At 39.2% G+C, this 21,988-nt stretch overlaps 1 protein-coding gene across 6 annotated transcripts in view; it reads left to right on the top strand.

The window, feature by feature from the left end:
• EMSY (EMSY transcriptional repressor, BRCA2 interacting) overlaps positions 1-12,788 on the top strand; it is a 41,802-nt gene extending 29,014 nt beyond the window's left edge. For 3 of the 6 annotated variants that reach the window (XM_058045461.1, XM_058045463.1, XM_058045464.1), the window contains 9 exons: positions 85-258; positions 1,161-1,359; positions 2,648-2,812; positions 3,069-3,227; positions 4,907-4,966; positions 6,031-6,182; positions 7,680-8,243; positions 9,228-9,596; positions 11,172-12,788. In XM_058045461.1, the coding sequence (XP_057901444.1) occupies positions 85-258; positions 1,161-1,359; positions 2,648-2,812; positions 3,069-3,227; positions 4,907-4,966; positions 6,031-6,182; positions 7,680-8,243; positions 9,228-9,596; positions 11,172-11,366 (2,037 nt within the window). In that variant the 3' untranslated portion in view covers positions 11,367-12,788. The remainder of the gene's footprint in view (positions 1-84; positions 259-1,160; positions 1,360-2,647; positions 2,813-3,068; positions 3,228-4,906; positions 4,967-6,030; positions 6,183-7,679; positions 8,244-9,227; positions 9,597-11,171) is intronic. The other 3 variants (XM_058045462.1, XM_058045466.1, XM_058045465.1) reach the window with 3 other exon arrangements.
• Positions 12,789-21,988: the final 9,200 nt, after the last annotated feature.

Raw genomic sequence — 21,988 nt, forward strand, 5'->3', positions numbered from 1 at the left:
CACACTCACATATATATTTTTTGAAAATTGGGTCTCATTGAACAAGTCCATTAAGTTAATCTGTAAACTTTGACTTCTCTACAGGGGGAGAAAACTATTCAGGCAGTGCCAGCAGGAGCAAAACCTGCTATCATCACTGCCACAAGACCCATCACAAAAATGATTGTTACACAGCCAAAAGGAATAGGGTCCACGGTCCAGCCAGCCACCAAAATCATCCCAACTAAAATTGTTTATGGTCAACAAGGGAAAACACAGGTACAGTGAGGACCCCTTTCTGTTTTGGAATGTACCCCTAAATTTTAATGGGAAGTAAATAATTTTTCAATGTGTTTCCTCATTTGTTCCAGGTTTAATATATATCTGTGGGGAATGAGACTTAGTGGCGTAATGAGGTGCCTCGATCCTGATTTCTCAAGCACAGTATCTGCATTTGTTAGCTTTTTGTGAAGGCCTAGAGCAAGCCAAAAGGATTTACTAAGCCTTTTCTGGAGCTGAAATTGTCTGTCCATGGCTCCAGATACTTGTTTACATCTTACAGCTGATGGTTAGACCATTAGAAATAAAGATGCAGAATCTGGACATAGGTCATTCATCAAATCTGAGGTTTTATTGAAGTTTATTTTCTGCTTAATACCTGTTCTGGCTGTCCCTGCAACCTGGTGTAGTTGGTGGGGCTGTATACAGAGAATCTGGCTTATTTCTGGATGCTTTCAGTTTCAGCTTTTTCTCTGGCTGCACTTAGTATTTGGAAGAACTAAGCTTTTATGAGATGTAACATTTTGTGTGTTTTGGTTGTTCAAGACTGTATTTATTGTGGAAGTGCTTGTCCTTATCAGTGCAGTGCATGTTCCAGCTCACTTGCATAGCTTTTTCTTAGCACAATAGTTTTATCTAGTCCTGAAAAATAACTGTTTAGTGGTTTATTGTGTTAAACACTTCAAATTACTGAGTGAGAAGTACATTCTTGTGCATTGCCATTTAGTTGGACTTTTTGGTTTAATAATCAAAGTTGCTGAACTTAGAGGTAGGCTTTCTTAGTAAAATATTAATATTATGTAGTTGGTGTACATAGATCTGAGTGGCACCCTGTACTCTGATTGCTCAGATCTGTTTTCTTGAGTGCTTTTACTATAAACAAAATTTACCTTTCTAATTAGGTCCTCATAAAACCAAAGCCAGTGACATTTCAAGCAACAGTTGTGAGTGAACAAACCAGACAGCTGGTGACTGAAACGTTACAGCAGGCTTCAAGGGTAGCAGAGACAGGAAACTCATCTCTCCCAGAAGTGAAAGAAGAACCACAAACCTACACTGACAGTAGTTCTTCTTCTACAGAGTCTTCCCAGAGCTCTCAAGGTCTGTGTTGGTGTCACATAATGTATGAGTGGACTGTCTTCCAAGCATGCCAGCTTGCTCCAGAGAGCTCCATGTGTCTCCTTTTAGCACAGGTTTCACCCCATGTGTTTGCAGTGAAGCACCCTTGTTCCCATACTTTTATATTTTTCTTTCTTTTGAGCTGCTTACTATGCTTTCATTAATCCTGAAAAGTGGTGATAAAGGTGTCTTGCTTGGCTCCAACTTGCTGTTGTTCCCTCTTCCTGCAGAGTCTGCCAGAGATAGGCAGGGTAGCAAGTTATGGAGGTTATTTTGGCAGTCCATGCTCTGCCACTGCCTTTGCAGATTGTATTGAAGCAATACAATCTCTCTGCTGCATGTCTGAAAGCTACCATGGGACCAGCACAGATCTTGGTCCTTTTATAGATGTGTACATGCATCAGGACATACATCAGACATGCAGTCCTGATGGGAATTCTGCCCTGGCTTCAAGCCATGACACAGATCCAGCTCTCTGTGTGTAAGAGGAGCAGTAAATAACAGGGCATAAACAAAATCCAACCTGTGTTTGGGAGTGACCATGATATGTATCAGTACAGCAAATTAAAGCAAGTTTCTCAGTGAAACCTTTGTACCTTTTCTATATAATTTTGTAACTGTTGGTCTATATGGCCATCTAAGTAAGTTTTAAAAAAGTTCTGAAGATTCAACCAACTTACCAAAACTTAGGTGCTGTTAGTTCAGAATGCTGAATACATGCTGATCACCTGAACTGCTAAAACCTGGAAAAAAAGTTCAGTCCAAGGCAAATTCAACATACAAAGAAACCTGCTTGATTTTCCAAACAAAATCTTTTACAAAAAACTAAGATACAGAACTTTTGGGTTTTTGCTGGAAAACTGTTCATAACATCAACAGTGTTTTACTTCAAGAATCAGTTGAAATAGAAGCTGAAGTGTTGCAGAATGAGAGTATGCATCCTTGGCAATGTTCAAAACTAATAAGTAATGAGAAATTCGGTATAATTTTGAATTATCACCTTGCTTTAAAGCAAGAAGTTGGATGAGAGCCCTCCAACCCAAAATTGTTTTATGATGACTTGAACTGGCACAGGTTGCCCAGAGAAGCTGTGGCTGCCTCATCCCTGAAAGTGTCCAAGGCCAGGTCAGACATGGCTTGGAGCAACCTGGTCTAGTGAAAGGTGTCCCTGCCTTTGGCAGGGGGTTGGAATGAGATGAGCTTTCAGGTTTCTTCCAACCCAACCCATTCCATGATTTTATGATGTGCCTTTGGTTTTTTTTGCAAACAGATTCTCAGCCTGTAGTCCATGTGATTGCTTCAAGAAGTCAAGATTGGTCAGAACATGAAATTCCTGTGGACACAAACCCTACAATAATTTACCAGGATGTATCCAGTGAATCTCAGTCAGCTACTTCCACAATAAAAGCTTTGCTGGAACTTCAGCAGACAACAGGTCTGAAAACCCATGAGATTGTTTAGGATAACTTCAGAGATGATTTTTTGCTTAAGCAGGCTTTTGTAGTAAGTTTTGTAATTGAAAAGCACTTATCTTGAATCAACTTGATTCCTTGTTTTTTATCCTGCATCAGTTTGTTTGTATCTATAGTGTTCACTATATTTAATTAAACTAGTACATTTATATTGTAGGTTTATTTTATTATGAAGGTTTATATATTAGAGGTTGATTTTATGCTTTGCCTTTCTTAAAGCAGTGAAGGAAAAGTTGGAATCAAAGCCAAGGCAGCCTACCATTGACTTGAGCCAAATGGCTGTTCCAATCCAGATGACTCAAGAAAAGAGGCATTCTCCAGAAAGTCCTTCAATTGCTGTTGTAGAGTCAGAACTAGTGGCTGAATATATCACAACTGGTAAGTGTCTAAGGTTAGTGTGAGGGTGGCTTTGCAGTTGAAGTCTGAGGACTTTATTTTAGAGTTTTCTTACAATAGGTTTTACTTTTGTGTTTTTGCTGTAATTTTCTGTAGAGGAAATGAGTATTTTCTTCCACTCCTGAGACCCTATGCAGGAGACAGAGATTGTATCTGCTTTGCTGGGACATAAGGGAAAATGTTTCTAACTGAAACAGAGTGGTTGCTTCAGGATAGCCCACTTGAGTAGATTTTGCATTCCTTGGATGTAGAAGACAGACTGTCCCAGCACCCTTAAATGAAAATGTGCAGTAAGAAGAAAGTAGAAAATGAAGCTAGAGGAACCATAGCCTAGCTTTTGTACCTACAGAAAGGAGTCAGACATTGAGTTTGTTAAAATCCATTTAGTCCTGAGTTTAAGCCAGGTGTGCATTCAGCATGGTAATGTAGCCCCAGTTTCATTTTCTAGAAAGCCTTGAACTAATAAATATGCCCTTCTAAATATATAAATTACTTAAATTCATCTCTTTAAATTCTTGACTCCTATTTGGACATCCATTTTGTGTAAGTCCTTTCTCTTGTCTCTCTGATGTTCCCTACAACCCCAGAACACTAGCTATGAGACACTTACATGAAAGGATCAGATTACCTGTTTTCCATTTTCATTTCTTAAACCCGTATTGTTGGTATGTATATTATTTGGAAAATGCAAGCAAAAACATGTTGGAAGTCTACATTGGAAAAGAGAAAAAAAACTTAATTGTATTAAACTGTATTACTACATACCTGTAGATCCATGATTTTAGTGCTAAATGTCTAATCTGATATTTTCATTTTGTTCTGTACCTCCTTTCCTTGCTCCCATCCCTTGAATGGCCTGAATTTAAGTTGTGTGAAATTTGGGCTGAGGGGATATTACTGTTTTTCTTTTAAATAGCACTTACTGTATCTGGCTTCAATTTCAAATATTTGAATCATGCTCCCTTGGATCTCCTTTAGAACAAACTCCAAAGTATAATAAATGGTGTTAAAGTGCTTTCCAGTTAGCAGTCAGATATCTTCACTGACACAGATATTGTGCATTGAGCTTCTATTCAAGGTTCCAGTTTTTGATGGATCTTGCTGTGAAAGTTGATATACAAGAGGGCCTTTTGCAGGGAGGATGGAAAATTACAGTCTGTGTCTTTGTAGACTTCAGTACTTTTCTTTTTTCTTAGAAACCATACAAAGTGCAATGGCTAAAAATTTCCTGGAGATACGGAGATACTATTTTAAATATTAGGATTTCTGTAAACATTGATTTGAAATGTGGGAATCTTCCAGAGAAGTGCAGACTCCTATGGGCTGGCAGCAGCATGTTCTGCTGCAGCACTAAACTGGTTATTTTGCACTTAGATTTTTGTCTCTTCCCCCAATTTCTCTGAACATTGCCAAGAAATGCAAGTAACTGAGTTTCTTTTTGGTTTGAGTTGTGATTCTCTGAATTTATCAGTAACCCACATAGCTATATTTTCTGCTAAAAATTCTGTAGTAAGTTTGTAAAGAATCTATAGTCTGCTGTGAAATGTCCTGCATGTGCCTAGACCAAAGGATTTGGGAGCTGGGATTCAGAGTGTGCTTCCTCATGAGATGAAGGGAGCAATTCACACATCTTAGTGTCACCGTTTTTTGTCTGTCTACAGACTCAGGAAGACAACACTGTATTGGTTCACATTCGGAAGAATATCTACACAACCATATAGGTTAGAAACTTTATTTCTAAATTAAGTTTTCAATTGTGTGTAGGAATTGTTGGGAGATATCCAGGCTAAATCTGGCACAGCATGCAGGCCAGTATTGATGTAAACAAACTTTCTTGGAGCGAGAAAGTAAAATTATCATATTAATTCAAAATTTGACCTTTCTTTAAAACAGAAAGAAGACATTTCAAGAAGGTCACTAGAAACTTTTTAAGTTATGTTACAACTAAGTTTAAACTTTTCTTGTTCTCCTTCAGTGATTAAATACTTTGTAACTAAGAAATTAGGTTACACAAATATTTGCATGTTAGTATGGACAGACATAAAGAGATTTAGATTCATATCTTATCTGTGACTGGAATATAGAATTTTTTGGTTTGTTTTTTTTTTCCCTCAGCAGCACATGATTTTTCTATCAATCCATTGTTTAATTAAAGGCCTATCACTATAACTCTGTAACTCAAGCTAGATCTGTTCTCCAAAGTGACAGACCCATAACAAGGTCTATATTTTTTTATCTATCATTTCTGATCAGCCTCATTTGCTTTAATAAAGCACAAACATTTTCTAATCTATCTTATTTTGCTAATCTTCCAAATTTAGTTTATGCTCTGGGGAGTATTATGTGCAGTTCATCAGTGGTAGAAACCTGGTGAGCAAGGCTTGCTGTTCTTAATTGCAGTCAGTTGTGGCTGTGCTTTTAACAGTGTAAAAACCACATAATAACTTGTGTTCTACAGCAATATTCTAGTGCTGTATAAAGAACCCAGCTGAACATCAAGTATAAACTCTGCTTGCAAAATTGATGTATTGGGAAAGGGTGGCCAGAGGAGGTTTGGACCAAGTGTAGTTAGGAAACAGACAAAAGCAAAACCTCAGAGTTGCTACTTTAAGAGGTTTCTCAGAATAGATCATGAAGGTTGACACTAGCACACAGTGAAAGACATTTTCCATGCTTAGATCTTTTTCACTCATGTATGCTTTCAGTTGAAGCTTAACTGCAAAGCAGACAGTTGAAGTTCCTGCAGTTAGTTCTGGAGAAGTGCCACTGACCTCTTTACTTGCAGTCAGTCATCGGTCCCAGCCCCACCAGTCATCTCAGCCCCAGAGGACTCTGGTGCAGCACGTGGCTCAGTCCCAGACAGCAACGCAGACTTCTGTTGTGGTGAAATCTATTCCTGCATCCTCCACTGGCGCCATTACCCATATCATGCAGCAGGTTGGATCCTTTCTTTTCCCAGAAGGCTATAAACAGCAGTAGGTCATATAAATTGCATAGGACCAGGGCTTAGTCTGAATGTATGTATCATGGTGCTGCCACCTAAGTTGTTCAGCATACAGGAAAAGAAATTCTTTTAATAGCACTTCAGTAGCCAAAGGAGAGGAGGTTTAGATTAAATATTAGAAATAAATTCTTTAAATTCTTTCCTAGGGTTAGTGAGGCACTGGTATGGGCTGCTTAGGGAAGTTGTGGATGTGGCATCCCTGGAAGTGTTCAGGGCCAGGTTGGACAGGACGTGGAGCAACCTGGTCTAGTGGAAGGTGTCCCTGCCCATGGCAGGGATATTGGACTAGACAGTCATTAAGGTCTTCTCCAAGCCAAGCCATTCTGTGATTGTGTTTTCATGGTGAGGGTGGTTGCAGTATTGCAGTGGCCTGACCTCATTAGGTTATATTGATTGTAGTGCAGGGGGAAGAGGGCTGAAATGGAATCTGGTCAGTACACAGAGCACACAGTAGCTTTTCCATTTGATGTCTTTAGTTTGTGAACAGGGAAACTTCTCTGAATCAAAAATCAGACCATATTTAGATTAGGACTGTGGGGATTCCAAACTATTCAAACAAGAAGTGCAGCTTGTGGTGAAGTCTTGAAGCTGAAGCCACTTGAATGAATTTGATCAGGACTTCCTCAACTCTGTAGTGCTTTAACTTGTGGCAGCTTCAGCTGCAGTCCAGAACAGTTCTGCATTAGAGTTATAAACTCATGCCAGGTAGTATATTTTTACAAGTACATTAGGCTGTTTGATCTTGCTAACACCATTTTTCAGTGCATTTATACATTTTGGTTTACAAAGCATAGGTTGCTTGTTCCCTCAGAAAGACAAATGTTTGTGTAATGCCCAAGAAAAATTGCAATGCAGTTTTGAGAAAGGAAGTAAAAGAGAGGATCTCTGCTAAAATAGGACAGCCTGTAGTTAAATATGGCCCTGCAGAAGAAACCTTAGAGAAGATGATTAGGCTTTCAAGAGGCATAATAAAAATTATTGTGCAGAGAGACTCTGGCTTGAATGAGGAGCTACTGGCTCAGACTCCTGCTACTCCCTGCTGCTTCATATCCAACTGCTAGGCAACCTTAGGGAGCTTTGAGCCTTGGTCTGACACAAGCAAGATCACCATAATCCCTTGGAGGGTTAGTTGTGAAGTTGTTCTCACATAGAGATGTACCGCAGTCTAACATGATAATAATAGATCTTGATTGCTTATATATTGTGAAATACCTGTGTAAGTGTATCTTTTTATACATGCATTGGGATGTATAAAAAGATATAATTGGGAGTCTGTAATGGTAAAAAAAGTTGAAGCAGTCAATTTGAAACATTAAAAATTATTTCTATAAAAATTATTCTATAAAATTTCAATTAAAATTATTTCTATTATTTCTATTTCTGTTCTTATATTTCTCTTTACTAACTTGCTCTAAATTCTTCTTCTCAAGGCCTTAAGCAGTCACACTGCATTTACCAAACACAGTGAACAACTTGGAACTGAGGAGGGAGAAGTGGAAGAGATGGACACCTTAGATCCTCAGACTGGCCTGTTTTACAGATCTGCCCTGACACAATCGCAGGCACAAAAGCAGCAAAAACTGAGTCAGCCACAGCTGGAACAGACTCAACTGCAAGTGAAAACTCTGCAGTGTTTCCAGACTAAGCAGAAGCAGACAATCCACCTGCAGGCTGATCAAATCCAGCACAAACTCCCACAAATGCCCCAACTTTCCATAAGGCATCAAAAGCTAACCCCCCTGCAGCAAGAGCAAGCACAGACCAAACCAGATGCACAGCACCCCCCACATCATATGATGGCCAAAGAAAGGCAACTCCCTACCTTAGTGGCACAGCCACAGCAAACTGTAGTACAGGTGCTTGCAGTAAAAACCACGCAGCAGCTGCCCAAACTGCAACAGGCACCAACGGCACAAAAAATCTACGTGCAACCCCAGCCCCCCCAGAGTCAAATGCCGCTACCTGCCTCTTCAGAGAAACAGCCAGCAAGCCAGGTAACGGAATATTGATAGCATGCAAAATACACGTCGCTGTTCAAGGAAAAAAAAAATATAAAACACCGACCCTGTCGCTGTAGCAGTGTTTTGTCCTGGCAAGAGAGAATCCCTCATTCCGCTGGTAGTAACTAGCCCAGCAGAAGGTTGACACTAGGAGAGAGAAGCACGTTATAGGGGAAAAATCCATAGATCTCACAAACTTATTTTGTTGGACAGTTTTTCTTAATTTCAGCCATCACTGGTGCATGGAATTTGTCCCTAGTTATTTTCTTTTAATTTTTAGATAATGACACATTCGTAATTTCCGTTCCCGTAGCACTTTTTATTTCTGTAGAAATAAAGGTGAATACACTGCAGTCTCCTAAGGCTCTCCATTGTTCCTCTTCCTTTGTAGTTTACATCTTTCTGAACTTATATGGCTTTCACATACAGGAGTATTTTGATTTTCCTTGGGAGGGAAAAAGGCAGAGACTGAGGAACATGGGAAAAAAAAGTATTTTAACTAAGTCCAGAAAAGTACAATTTTTTTGGCCCTTTCAGGAATAGATGTGAAAACTAGCAAACATACCAGGGGGCTGTAAATCCCAAAGGAAAATTACGCTGCTGTGGTATTATACTGCTACAATCCTTATCCTAGCAGCCTAAAAAGCTGCTTTTCCCCAGGCTTCAATTAACTGTTGCCCTATCATTGCTAATTCCTTTGTTAAAACACTGAGTTTCAATTGTCTTCCTAATAGCAAGTATGTTGTTTGTGCCCTTCTTTCCTTGGAAATATTGATGAGGATTTCAATAAAAATATATTAACTGTAATATGCACAACAAAAATTTGATTTTCAGGTGCAACATCTAAGTGTAATGCAAGGATCCACTGTTACAGAGCTAACTTTAGAGGGGCACGAGCCTCCTTTTGTTTCAAAGGTAGCAGGTGGCAGTTCTGTGCCCAAACTGGCATTGCTGGTTACCAGCCTATTTCCCATGCAGGCATCCACGGAGACATCAGTAGCAGATATATTGAGAGTGTCTATGGTGGAAGCTCAGATTGATGCAAACATAGAGCACACGGTAGTGGATCCCCCAAACAAGGCCACGTCCACTAGTGCAGCTGCTAGTGAAGCAGAGTCGTCACCTTGTACCCAGGGCCCGAGGGTGGCTGCAGTAGGGATGACGGCACCTTCCATCCCCCAGCAACAGACACATACAGAATCCAGCTCAAGTCCTCCTGCTGTTGGTCCTACTTTAACAGAGAGGAAGCTCGAGGCACGAGGAATACCTACAACAAACCAGTTTATACACATTCAGAATATATCACAAAAGAAAGCTGAAGAGAGCTCTTCGGAAATTGTTGTCCAGGTAAGAGAAGACTGAGCGAATAAGGCAAAGATTGAGCACAGCAGACACTTGTCTGATGCAATGATAGTCACTGAATGATGTTTGAGGACTCCTGGGTTTATTCCCCAGGTTTTGGTTCTGTTTCTACTCTTAGCTTGTAATCATTGCAACATTGAAGTGTAATTCTTCTTAATTGGGCTCAGGTTTCTCTAGTACTGTGTATCATTTACTGTCCTCAGTGTCTTCCTTCTTCTAAGAAAACAAGCAAACTCATCCCATTTTACAAAGTACTTTCATTTGCAATGCTTAAAACTACTTCAACACTTAGTATGGAGTTATGTTCTAGAATCCTTTATACTATCTATTAAAGTTGCTTCTGAGTGTAAAATTAATGACATTGTAGGGTTTGCTTACTGGAAATGTTCAGCAAATAAGGTCTGAAATCAGAAGAAAACTTTTTAACTTCGCTTAGGGTAAGAGCACTTCTGAGACAAAATTACTATTGATCTTCAGCCTAAATGCTTTGAATCATTTCCTAACTGCTATGCTTGAAATTTTCATTGATTCTGCTGCCTTAAATATGATGGTTTATGTAATAAGTTGTCACAATGTCAACTGAGAAGGGGTATATAAGTCTTCCAAGTGGTGTAATGTCAATTTTTGTAGACAAGTTGGTATGGCATATGTTCACACAAATAGTAGTGTGGATTGAAAGTATTTTAATGTGTATCATGCTTGTGTTACAGTGAAAATACTTCTGATGTGGGAAACAATTTATGTACAAAGATTTCACATTTTTCGTGACACTTTGTGAAGTCTTTACTGGGGCTGACTTCTCTTTGGTAGCAATTACGAGTTCTGTATTCATTTTTAGTCCTCTTTATATATACAAAGATAGATTTCTGTTTTACTTCAAACCTGTATCTTTTGAGAATCGGTGCTATTTATCGTTGTGGCATGCTATGAGCTCTTTCAAAAGTCAAATAATGCCCAGAATTTCAGTTGTATAAAGTCACAGATTTAGCTTTTCAACTTATGAAAGTACAAGTAAAAATAAATAACATAATAACAAAAATCTTAGAAATAAATAGCAACTGTGTTTCCTCAGCCTCTGAGCTGCAGCTCTGAGCAGGGCCAGAGCTTGAACTCTGTTGTACACAAGAAACATAATCCTCCTGGAGTGCTTGGGCAATGCACTGCCTGGTGCGATTCTTGGTGTTGTCCCCTGCAGGGCCAGGAGTTGGACTCGATGGTCCTTGTGAGTCATTTTAACTCAGGTTATTCTTTTATCACTATGTCCTGTCTAAAGAAGATCAGGCTGAAGAAAAAATTATTTCTGCTTTGGGTTTGCAGAATGGTGGATGATGGGCATTGGTTATGCTGTCACAGACCTTTAGGGAAGATCAAAGGCCTGGAGAGCAAGATTATTCAAATTTTACCTTTCAAAACCCAATCCAGTGAAAGGTTGCTTTGAAGCCTCAGTTAGAGAAAATTCCCCTTGGAAACCAAATAATCCCTTTTCCACAAATCTGTGCTTGCACAGATGCCTTTACCTTCAGTATTGTTCATTAAACTTAAATATTTTCTTTCTTTCAGACTATCCCTCACTATCCCATCCCTTGTCACTCCAGCTCCAATGTGGTGGTGGAACCGAGTGGGCTCCTGGAGCTCAACAACTTCACCAGTCAGCGCCTTGATGATGAGGAGACAGCAATGGAGCAAGATGTGGACAGCAGCACTGAGGATGGCACTGAGCCCAGCCCCTCTCAAAGTTCTCTTGAGCAATCCTAAGGAATAGAGACACTGGAGTGTACTTTAAAATATCTTGGGATTTTTGAGCATCCAAGATGCCCTTCTATTGTGATGTCTTAGAGCACTTTGCCTATTAGAATTGTTCATTGGACTCTTGAAGCATCAGTAGGTTTTAACAAGACAGTATTGCAAAAGCTGAATCTTAAAAATTGTTTTGGGAAAAAAAAGAAGAGAAGATGTAGGTACCAAGATTTAGTAACCTGTGACAGTGGAATGTACTCCTGTTCAGAAACAAATCTGTAATGAATCCTACAGCTTGTGCTATTGAAGCCCTTGCCCAGATACTGAAACAGCTTTAAGTGAAAAGGGATCATTATTTTGCTGTGTCTTTTTAGTTGTTGAACAAAACACCATTAAAAAAAAAAATTAATAAATATTTTTATTTTCAAATAGCATGTGAGAGAAAAAATGTCTCTGACAGTGCTGGAAAAGCCCCAGGAATTTTGGAATTGGTTGGCTTTCTTGCACTCATGCTCACTTAAAAATTTTTTTCAGAAGCTTAAAATATTTTTTTTAAATTCTTGTTGATGAATGTTTGGAAATAAACAAAACTGCTGACTGGTAGCAAAGTGGATTTGCTAGTGGAATTTTGTTTTCATGCTTTACAAGAAGTAAGGTAATAGTAGATGAGGCATTTCTGCCATAAGCGTACAAAATGCTCATCTACTCTAGTTAACCTTTGATTATTTATTTAAACATGAAATTTAAAGTGAGACAAGTTGTTGAAAAAGTTCCTGTGAAACAGGCAGTTGTATTAATTCTAGTACAAACCAGGGAGAAGGAGGTGCATTTTGCTATAATCAGTTTTTCAAAATTGGGGATAAATAGTTCAACATCTTTCCAAGTTGAACTTGGGAATTTAGAAGTGAGCCAAGACTTCTAAAAATCTATATTTTACTCTTACATGCTGTTTTTAAAATTGACCATTTGGGGAGTTGAAAAGCTTAAATGGGTGTACAATGGTGGGTTTCCAAAATTAGCCTTATGCCTTGGCTTGTTGAAGCAATACATTGGGGTTTTGTGGTAGTTACAAGTCACAGAGAGCGGTTTGGGTTCAGATGGGACAAGAGAACCAGTTTTAATACATTCTGGTAATTGAGACAATACTTTTTTTTGTTTTCGAAATGTATATAAAACCATGTTTTTAACTGTTTTGTATAGATTTCATTATAAATAACTAAGCATTTTATGACTTTGACATCATTTAATTGTATATAAATGTATAAGCCTAACTGCCCACGTTTTGGTGCTGAAGTACTGTAAGTAGATTTCATCCAAAATCTAATACAGCTTTTTGCGTCAGTCTTTTCTTTTTAAATTGTCATTTAATGTTGATATTGTAGTGTAGGTTGAATTCCAGTTGAAGTAACTCAAACTGAAAAATACAGACCCTAAAAACCATTATCTAACCTGTTCTGAATCCACCTAGGTTAGAACTTGCAGTAACCCCTAGAGGGGGCTCTTGGTTTTCTCTAACGTCAGCTGTCTTATAAACTAAGTTACTGGGATCTTCATTAACTTCCTTTTTCCTTCTGTCTTCTTTTTCCATCAACGTTAGTTCTGAAATAGTGTAGAATATAATTGTGGAGAAATGTCCTGATAAATTTGACATGCGAATACTGGAATAGTGGGTTATGAAACTAATGATTTTTGTGTTACCTTTGTATTGAAATAAGTTTGGATTCTGATGTCCATAGTGCTCAGGATGGAAGAGAATAGTATGTTTAAATGAAATATTCCACATTCCTTTCTTTAGTTAAGTAATAACCCTGCCAGTCATTGTAGGTAGCTAAGGTTTTGATAACTATTCAGGGGATTTTACTCTTGTTTTAATGAGACCACAGCAATCAACAAAAGTGAAGAAGTGATGCTCTAAGTTGTGAAAGTTCCCCATTGCTACAGGATGACAAAAAGAGGCTTAATACTGATGTTATTGGCAGTGGACAGTCTGTGGTGCTTTGCATAAGTCAGCATAAGGAGTGGTCTGTTTTTCCATGCTCAGTTGCAAAGGGTCCAAAGCAGGTGACACACACAGTGTTTCTGGCTTGTATCAAATTTTCATTGTCACCTGGGCTCTTGCAGTGCTTTGAGTGTCCCTGGTAAATGTAGGACTGGAAGGCCATGAGAATATAAGAGAGAGCAAGACTTGTCTTAAACACTTATGACTAGGAACATTGCCCTAAGTTACAGTTTCAGTTTTAGGTGAAGGTATATGCTCTCCCCAGCCAAAAATAGATACCAAGAAGTAATGTGAGGTGAATTCAACACCTAGTGGATTCACTATATTGTTGAGTTCTGGTCCAGTTTATTCTGATGTTTTATGTAAGACTTTTGTTTGCCTCTTTAGTAATGACTGGAGCAAAGGTATGAACAACTACAGTGGACTAATTGACCGTTCTTTGAAGACAGCAAATTGTTTAATATCTGAAAGCTTTTCATGTTTCTATGAGCAGGGATTGATTAAGGTTGGCAAGTTGAAGCACATGGTGGGGATATCTAGGGGTGGTGTGAGAAATTTAGAAGGAAGAAATTTGGTAATCAGTGTGCTCATTCCTGAATTCTTCTCTTGGTGCTTTCCCAAATTTTAACTTGTTTTTCTTCAGATTCTTTTATTGAATTTGTATATTTCAGCACTTCATCATATGAATACCTTTACAAATAAGAAATAGACAAGATAAGCTAAAATGTAGGGTAGATACAGTTGGGTTTTTTTAACATTATTTTTTATAATGACAGTAAGATAAGGTGCTTGGAGCATTTGGCCTTCTCTCCTTTGCATGAACTCCAGGCATCACTGCCTGTCCTTTTGTCTGCCTGCCAGATGTGCAGCTTTTTTCCTACCTGCCCTTGGGATACTTCATCCCCCTGCAGCCACGTATCCACTTCACACAGCCCTATCAATATCATCAAACTGCTAAAAATAAACCATTAGTATGTGAAACAACATTTGCATATCCCATGTCCCTCAAGCTGCATCTTCATTCCTGAAATTAATTTGATGTCCTTTCTTGGAATGGAAGAAGGAGTAGGTATGATGGTGATAATTTTTGGTTCTGGGAACTAGCAGGCAATAGGCTTGTATCTTATCAGAAAACTGTGGATAAATTGTAGAGCAAGTGAAATTGCATTAATGAGTTGCTTTGAATTCAGCAGTTAAATGAACGTGCTCTAGTGCTGCAGCAATACACATGAATTTTCAAAAAAGGATGCTGAAAAAGTGAACTAAAGTTAGAGGAAGTACTGAAACTAGGGGGAATTTATGTGTCCTTTAAAAATGCAGGGAATCACAGAAGATGCATCTTTTCTGGGAAGGTTAAACCATTGTGGTGAGTGTATTTTCAGTCTCAGTATTTCTCCAATTTACAAAACAAAGCCCTGAGCTTTTGAAATTTCAGGGCAAAATAGAAGAAGGGCCCTTTGAACAGCATAAATGATTAAATCAATGGGATTAAAAAAAAAATAAACCAAACCAACAAACAAACAAAACCACCTCTCTAAAACCTTCTGAAAAAATCAAAAATTTTGAATTAAGACTATATGCTTTTGTTTCTAATGCAGAAATAGTTCCTGAAGTCTAATGATTTCACAGGTGAATGTGATTGTGCATCCCCACAAAGGCAGATGATTTCAGCTTGGCAACATTGAATCCAGAGAAAACAGATCATAATTTAGAATAATGAACTAGAAAAAATACTGCTTTGGGGTTTGCCTGTATTGGAAAAAAGTATGTTTAGCACCTGTGTGTCTATGGCTGACTCCTTTCCCTAAGTTTTGAAGTAAACCATGAAGAATGTTTACATGTGCATGGTTTCCATCCAAACTGTGGGACTGAGTTTTTTCCCCTACTCAAAGTCTGTCCTGAGAATCTTTGAATCTGTTTTCTTCCAGCAGAAAAGAAACCCTTACCTTGTGATAAATTTAGAGCTTAACATAGCTTATCAAAGAGAAAGTTAGGGAAGAGGTACCTACAGGTGTATTTGTGGGTTCCTTTGCAAGAAGAAATTGTTGTTGGGGCATTTCAGTCTGGTATAGAGGCAGAGTATCATCATCATCAAATGATTTGGATTGGAATGGAACTTAGAACTCCTCTGGTTCAACCCTCCAGCCATGGGCAGAGGGTTGCTCCAAGTCCTGTCCAGCTTAGCCTTGAACACTTCCAGGGATGGAGCAGCCACAGCTTCTCTGGGCAGCCTGTGCCAGGACCTTGACCTGCCTGGTGGAGGTCAAGGACAAGGTCAAGGACACTGACAGGAAAAAAAAAAAAAGCTTGAAAAAAAAAATTAAAATCAGTTGTAAGATTGAGGATAATTAACTGGGATTGACAAGGGGTATAGTATTTTATATCATTTGCAGTCTTTTCTCTGAAATTAGCACAGATGGTGCAGTTTGAAATCTACTCGTCTTGTATCTCCAATACTGGCAATTGAAATTTCCAATAGTGTGCTAAGGATTAAAACTGAGACAAAAAAAAAAGACAACTTGATGGTACCTTGAGGCATGTAGAGCTATGACTGGCATGCAGAGATAGTTCATCATCTTGGATGGATTTGGGGGGTGGTGTTTTCACTGTACTTTGGTGAAAAGTTGCTGAAGTGCTAAAATAGGAAAATCAGTACCTGGGAACTTGCTCTTTAGTTCTATAGAAAAGGGCCTTTGAATTATTTGGTACAGAAAAGACATTAAGAAGTTTTCAAGCACTGTGGACTGAAGACTAATCAAATGGTCTTGCACCATCTTCGAAGCCCAGGACTGCCCCCACTGCAATTAATTGAAACAGGATGCTGTATGAGATCCTTTCCCACTCAAACCATTCTGTGATAGCTTTGAAACGTCCAATACTCCAGACCTGGTCCTACTTAAAATTTCCTATGATTTCAGTTTTGCTCAATATTTGACCTCTTCAAAAAAACCCAGGAGATTTTAGTGTTTTGTTTTGGTTGTTTGGGTTTTTTTTGTTGGTTGGTTTTTTAGTTGGGATTTTTTTAGGTTTCACAGTGTTTCCATTAGCTTTCCAGCTCAGTAAGGATTTTAGCAGTTTTGAAATTTTCTGTGATCCTGTTTCCTGTAGCCATTATTAAATGGATTTAGAAAAGCTACTCTTGTCACCCAACTGAGAGTGGATGATCAGGACCATGGGCTTTTTGGGCGGTTAATGAACCCTTCGGAGAGTGGTAGGTATGTCAGCCAATCTCATACGGATTGCATATGGATTTTTGACTCCATGGAATGGCTTGGCTTGGAAAGAAGGAACCAAGATTATCCAATTCTGTCACCTGAATGCCAAACCAAGAATCCTTTTTGATGACACTTTTACTAAGACTGCGATAATCCTTACTTGTGAGAGCCTAATATACTACTCATTAGAGCAAATATTGTTCAGAAATTGAACAATGGTAAAAAAAAAAATCAGCTTGTCACAGCTCTTAGCCAGAACTGTCCCAGAGGATTATAGATCTCCAGTACTTTGTACTTCCTTCATGTCAGGCTCTACCAGAAGCCAGCTAAAGGCTGAAAGTCTCTTTGCACAGGTTTTTTTACTGTTGAGGATGCTGCCTGAGCCCTGCATACAACAAAGAGCTGGGAACAGTTCTTTGTGCCCACACATCTCTGAGGTTGGCAGGAAGCTCTGGAGATTATCTGGTCCAACCTTCTTGCTCAAAGCAGAGTCAGACTGCTCAGGACCATGACCTGTGAGCTTTTTGGAAACCTAGCAGGATGGAAACTCAACAACCTTTTCCAGTGACCACCTGTGCATTGCTTTTTTCTTCTTTCCTAGTATGTGCTGTGTTTTCTGGGTTTTCTCTTGGTTTGTTTTGGATGTGAAATAAAAATACTATATTGAGAAGAGGTTCACAACAGCATGAGAACAAACCACAGGGAAGAAGCACAAATTTAGTGAGAACAAAGTGTTGTAGCTGCAGTGTTCCCAGAAACAGGGATATTTGTTTTCCCCTCCAGAATTAAACTCGTTCAATTCTCCCTGCAGCCAGGACTGCAGAGACACAGGTTACTAACAAAACACTGTCATCAGATGTCACTTTCCAGTATTTCTTAATATTTAAAAGGTGTCCAGAGAAAGATTTGAATGCTTGGAAATGTTTTCCAACCACATCAATCTACAAGTGGATGCAATGGCTGTTACTGACCATTGTGCAGCCTTGGCTTTTGCATGAAAATATATAATATAGATCTATAAGTGACCACAGCACAGTTTTAGCTCTTGAATTACATCTTTTATTCAAATATACCATGTGAATGTGACACCTCCAAGCCCAGAATTACTAATTTAAGATCTGGAGGGCTGCCTTCCATGTGAAGCAGAGACTTTGGTCAGGGTGGGGCCTTGCTAGAGCCATTCCTTGAGGATGCACATACTCACTTGGTTGCAGATTGTGTTCCCCTCTGAGTTTGTCCTGAGGCAAGTATGAGTTCTCCTGTAATAAATAGAATTGAGGAGACCAAAATCATGACAAAAATCTGCCAAAGCATCTTAACCCAGGAAGATGCTGCAAAGCAGAGCTTGCTAAGTACAAAGAACCCAGGATAAGGCTTTACTACAAATAATTGTTATAAAATGGCTGTATTTTAAATAATTGCTATGAAGTTTAACTGATAGTAGGGTGTGGATTCAGCAACTACCTCATCTGATCAGCCACTGTGAAAGTACTGCAGGGCTTGAGATTACTTTTGGTTAGGGTTAGCACAGGTGCTTTATGGAAAGATATTGTTTAGAAATAAAATAAGAACCTCAAGCTGAAAGAAACAGGTTGAGGAACTGGGGTTGCAAACTTTAAACTTGAGGGTAAATGTAACCTGGATCCTTTGAATTCTTTCAATCAAGGTGCAGATAGCACAAGAACAACTCTGACCCCAGAGTTTCAGTCCCATCGCAAAAGTTGGGTGGAAGAGTTGATCTGGTAAATTGTTTTATTTGGATGTACATGGTATGTACAGATGGAATGTGGGAAATGGTTTACAGGAGCCAGCAGGACAACTGGAGGGGAACTACCAAAATCCCCTACAGAGAGCTGCAGCTCCTGTTATGGTGAGACACAGCCATGGTTTGCACCTAGATGGTTGATTTGGTAGCGGTACCTTTGTTTGCAAATCTTAAAAGAGCTCAAAAAATTACCAAATTCCTGACTGAGGTGGGCTATGCCCCCCATTACCTCTTTTCTCCTTACCTTCCACACCTAGAGAAAAAAGTTTAAATTACTTCAAACAACTTCATTGTTAAAGCTACTGGAAATCACTTTTCCTGTCCAACCACTTCTTTAGGAGAGTGAGGTTCACTTCCATTACAAATCACATTTGTGATCTTGGTTGAGGCAGGAAGGGTGCCTGTTACCATCTTATTGCAAAAGTTCCATACCTTCTTGGTGATTTCTCATGTGCAGATTCTCACAGCACTGACTCCTTCTTCACAGTACAGCCAACAAACTCCAACTCTCTCCTCACCTAGCTAACCCACTCTTTTGTAGCACTCCTCTTCTTATTGGAGACACCTGTGGCCTATTAAGGGCAGCCTGTTCCTAATCTTAGATAATTAGTACAGCTGCAGCTCCTCAGGTGTGAGATTACCTTCTGCACTATCTTTATTTTCTTACATTCTATCCCTCCACAGGTGTCCTTTGTGTGATTTCCAAAGGACTTCATGATTTCCCTTTCCCTTTCTTTCTGTCCTTTCTGGACTTTGTGGTCACATTGCAGTAATCTACAGCCTAGAGATTAGCAGGAGAGCAGTAATGTAAGGAATGGAGGTTCTTAGGTCAAATCTAAATTAAGTTCCCCTTGGAAATTGCCAAGAAATTCTTTAGTTAGTTAGGATGACTGTGGAAAAGTCATCCTAATTTTTAGGATATTATATTAGATTATATTATATTAAAAATGCTATACTAAATGTATACTAAAGAAAGAGAAAGGATACATCAGGAGGCTTTTTCAAGAATGATAATGAAATCTCGTGACTGACTCAGAGCGTCCGACACAGCTGGCCATGATTGTCCATTAATTAAAAGCAATTCACATGTTTGGATAAACAATCTCCAGACCACATTCCAGAGCAGCAAAACATGGAGAAGCTGAGGCTTCTCATCTTGCCAGGAGAAGAAATCCTGGCAAAGGGATTTTTCAGAAAATATCATGGTGACAGACATAAACTGGCAAACTTCAGGTAGTCAATCACACTCTTGAGAGATGTGGTGACATCAACCCTGCAATCATTACAACTCTCCCGTGGGATTGGTAGAGTCCTGGATGTGATGAAATTAAGCAGTACAAAAGCAAAATGACCCCCAAGGACCTGTGGAGTCTCCTGTGAGGAAGCTAACACATTTTCACCCTTCACCTTTTTCTTTTGGCAGGATGCTACACAGTCCTCCACAAATAAATGAGCCACACTACAAAAACATTCCCCATTGCCAGGCAACCCATTTGCTGCTGCATCCTATGACAATGCAGAGCAATGACAGCTCCTGCATTGTTTTTTGAGCTCCCTCATGAACCCAGGTGTATAATAGGTAATGGAAACACCAGGATGCACTTGGAGAGCTTGGATTTTATTCCTATGGAAAATGGTGATTGTTTCTCTTACAGACTTGAGAATATGTTTCTAACTTATGCTTCAATTTTTTGGCTTGATGTTTTATGAAAATTCGAAGTCTTGTGATTTGAACCCTCTTTTTGTAATATTCCACCCATCCTGTTGATCATAATATTTTTTGTAGAGTCACAAGTTTCCACCAAATCAGTGCAAGAAGCTCAGTGAAACAGAATAGTCTCTGTTTTCACTCCTGAAATTCTGGTGTGTCCTTCTGGTGTGACTTGTCCATCAGACTTGTCTTGTGCTTCCCTTGGCCAGATGTGTTTCGTAATGGCAACTTCAAATGACACTCACTATTGCTGCTGTTGAAGTACCACCAGAAATGTTGTTTGGTATTTAATTTCTGCATTTAATTTCTTGATACCAAAATATATTTTCCAACTTGGGAGAGCTTAGTGTAGATATCTTCTGGTTTGGCCTGGCAGGAACCCAGCCTACAGAGGTCCATAACATGTTCCATGCTGTGCAAGGTGTCTTGGCTACAGCCTTGTTCCTCTTAGTTTGTGGCTGTAATGCCCCCATTTTGCTATTGTGTGCTGTTCAAATTTGTCCTGTTCTTTCACAAACATTTTGGAAAATATCCTCTTAATGCTAGTGCCTTGTGTTGGTCCATTTTCTCCTCACCAGAGAGGAGTCACCAGGGGGACTGCTCAACCTCACTCCTGCTTCCTTTCCCTTGTAGTCTTATATTAGCACACAGATTTAGTTTTCTGTTACTATCATTTACTATTGCTATTTTATTGCTATTTTATTGCTATTCACCATTCCCTTCTGTAAACAAGCAGTAGGATACTGCTTGTTTATGTAATAGAAAAGCAAGGAGTCTCTGCAATTTCTAATGCACTAAGGATGGAGTAGCTCAGGGCCATGAGTAGTGTGGATAGGGTAAACAACAAAACTAAAGGCCAATTATACTCTGGATTTCACAGAACCATAGAAAAGCTTGGGGTGGGAGGGAGCTTTGAAATAATCTCATTCCAATCTCCCTGCCATGGGAACACATTCCACTAGACCAGGTTGCTCCAAGCCCCATCCAGCCTGGCCTTGAACACTTCCAGGGATGGGGCAGCCACAGCTGCTCTGCACAACCTGTGCCAGGCCCTCACCACTCTCTGGGTTTCTCATCTAAAATTTTCCTCTTTTAGTCTAAAACCGCCATCCCTGATCACCCCTGGATTTCCATGGGTTTCTCTGCCACAGCTTCAATTTCTGCTTGCTTTCAGGTACAGCTACTCAGAACTCATTGTTTCATATGGAAAAAAGTAAATAGTTTTGCCAAAATAATATAACTTGATTATAATGGAAGTGAAGCAAGACTGCTGTTTGGAAAAGACTGTTTCTTTTATTTGGATGCTTCATTTTTGAAACATGAGCTCATGATGTCGTATGTTTCTGTTTTTCTTTTACGAATGATGAAGGGTTTTGCTGGAAGGAAAACGTAGGTGAGTTTTAAATTCAACATATGATTTCACTCTGTCCCCTTCAAAAACATACAATTATTGACGTAAAAGACAAATCAAAGGGTCAGGTGCCTTTATTGGATGCCACCTGCATGAAGCTCTCTAGGAATGTAGCCAGGCTTCTCCAGCCATGCTGTAAGCTCTCTCCTGTTTTCCAGGAGTGTAAACAATCCCATGCAGATGTGTCACAGCAAAGCCAAGCCAGAACAGCCCAAACTGCATTGTGCTGTAAATGGTTTCCTGTGAAGAACAATACCTAATCAGTTTTTATGTTGCAGCTTGAGTGTGGTGGCAGGCTGGTCTTCTTCCTGATATTTTGCCAAAAAAAAATAGCTCAAAAAAATCAAGTTAATAGCAGAAAATCCCCAAATTACTTAATTTGGTTATGCCATGTACCATGACATCATAAATATGAATTCTTCACTATGAGAATGAATTCTTCACTATGAGTTTGGAAGTAGATGATCTTAAAGGTCCCTTCAACCCCAAATTGTTCTATGACTCTATGTGTCAAATGGAATAAAAATAATTATGCTTCT

This window comes from Melospiza georgiana, chromosome 2 (genome assembly GCF_028018845.1).
Source record: "Melospiza georgiana isolate bMelGeo1 chromosome 2, bMelGeo1.pri, whole genome shotgun sequence".
In the NCBI taxonomy this organism is placed as follows: domain Eukaryota; kingdom Metazoa; phylum Chordata; class Aves; order Passeriformes; family Passerellidae; genus Melospiza; species Melospiza georgiana.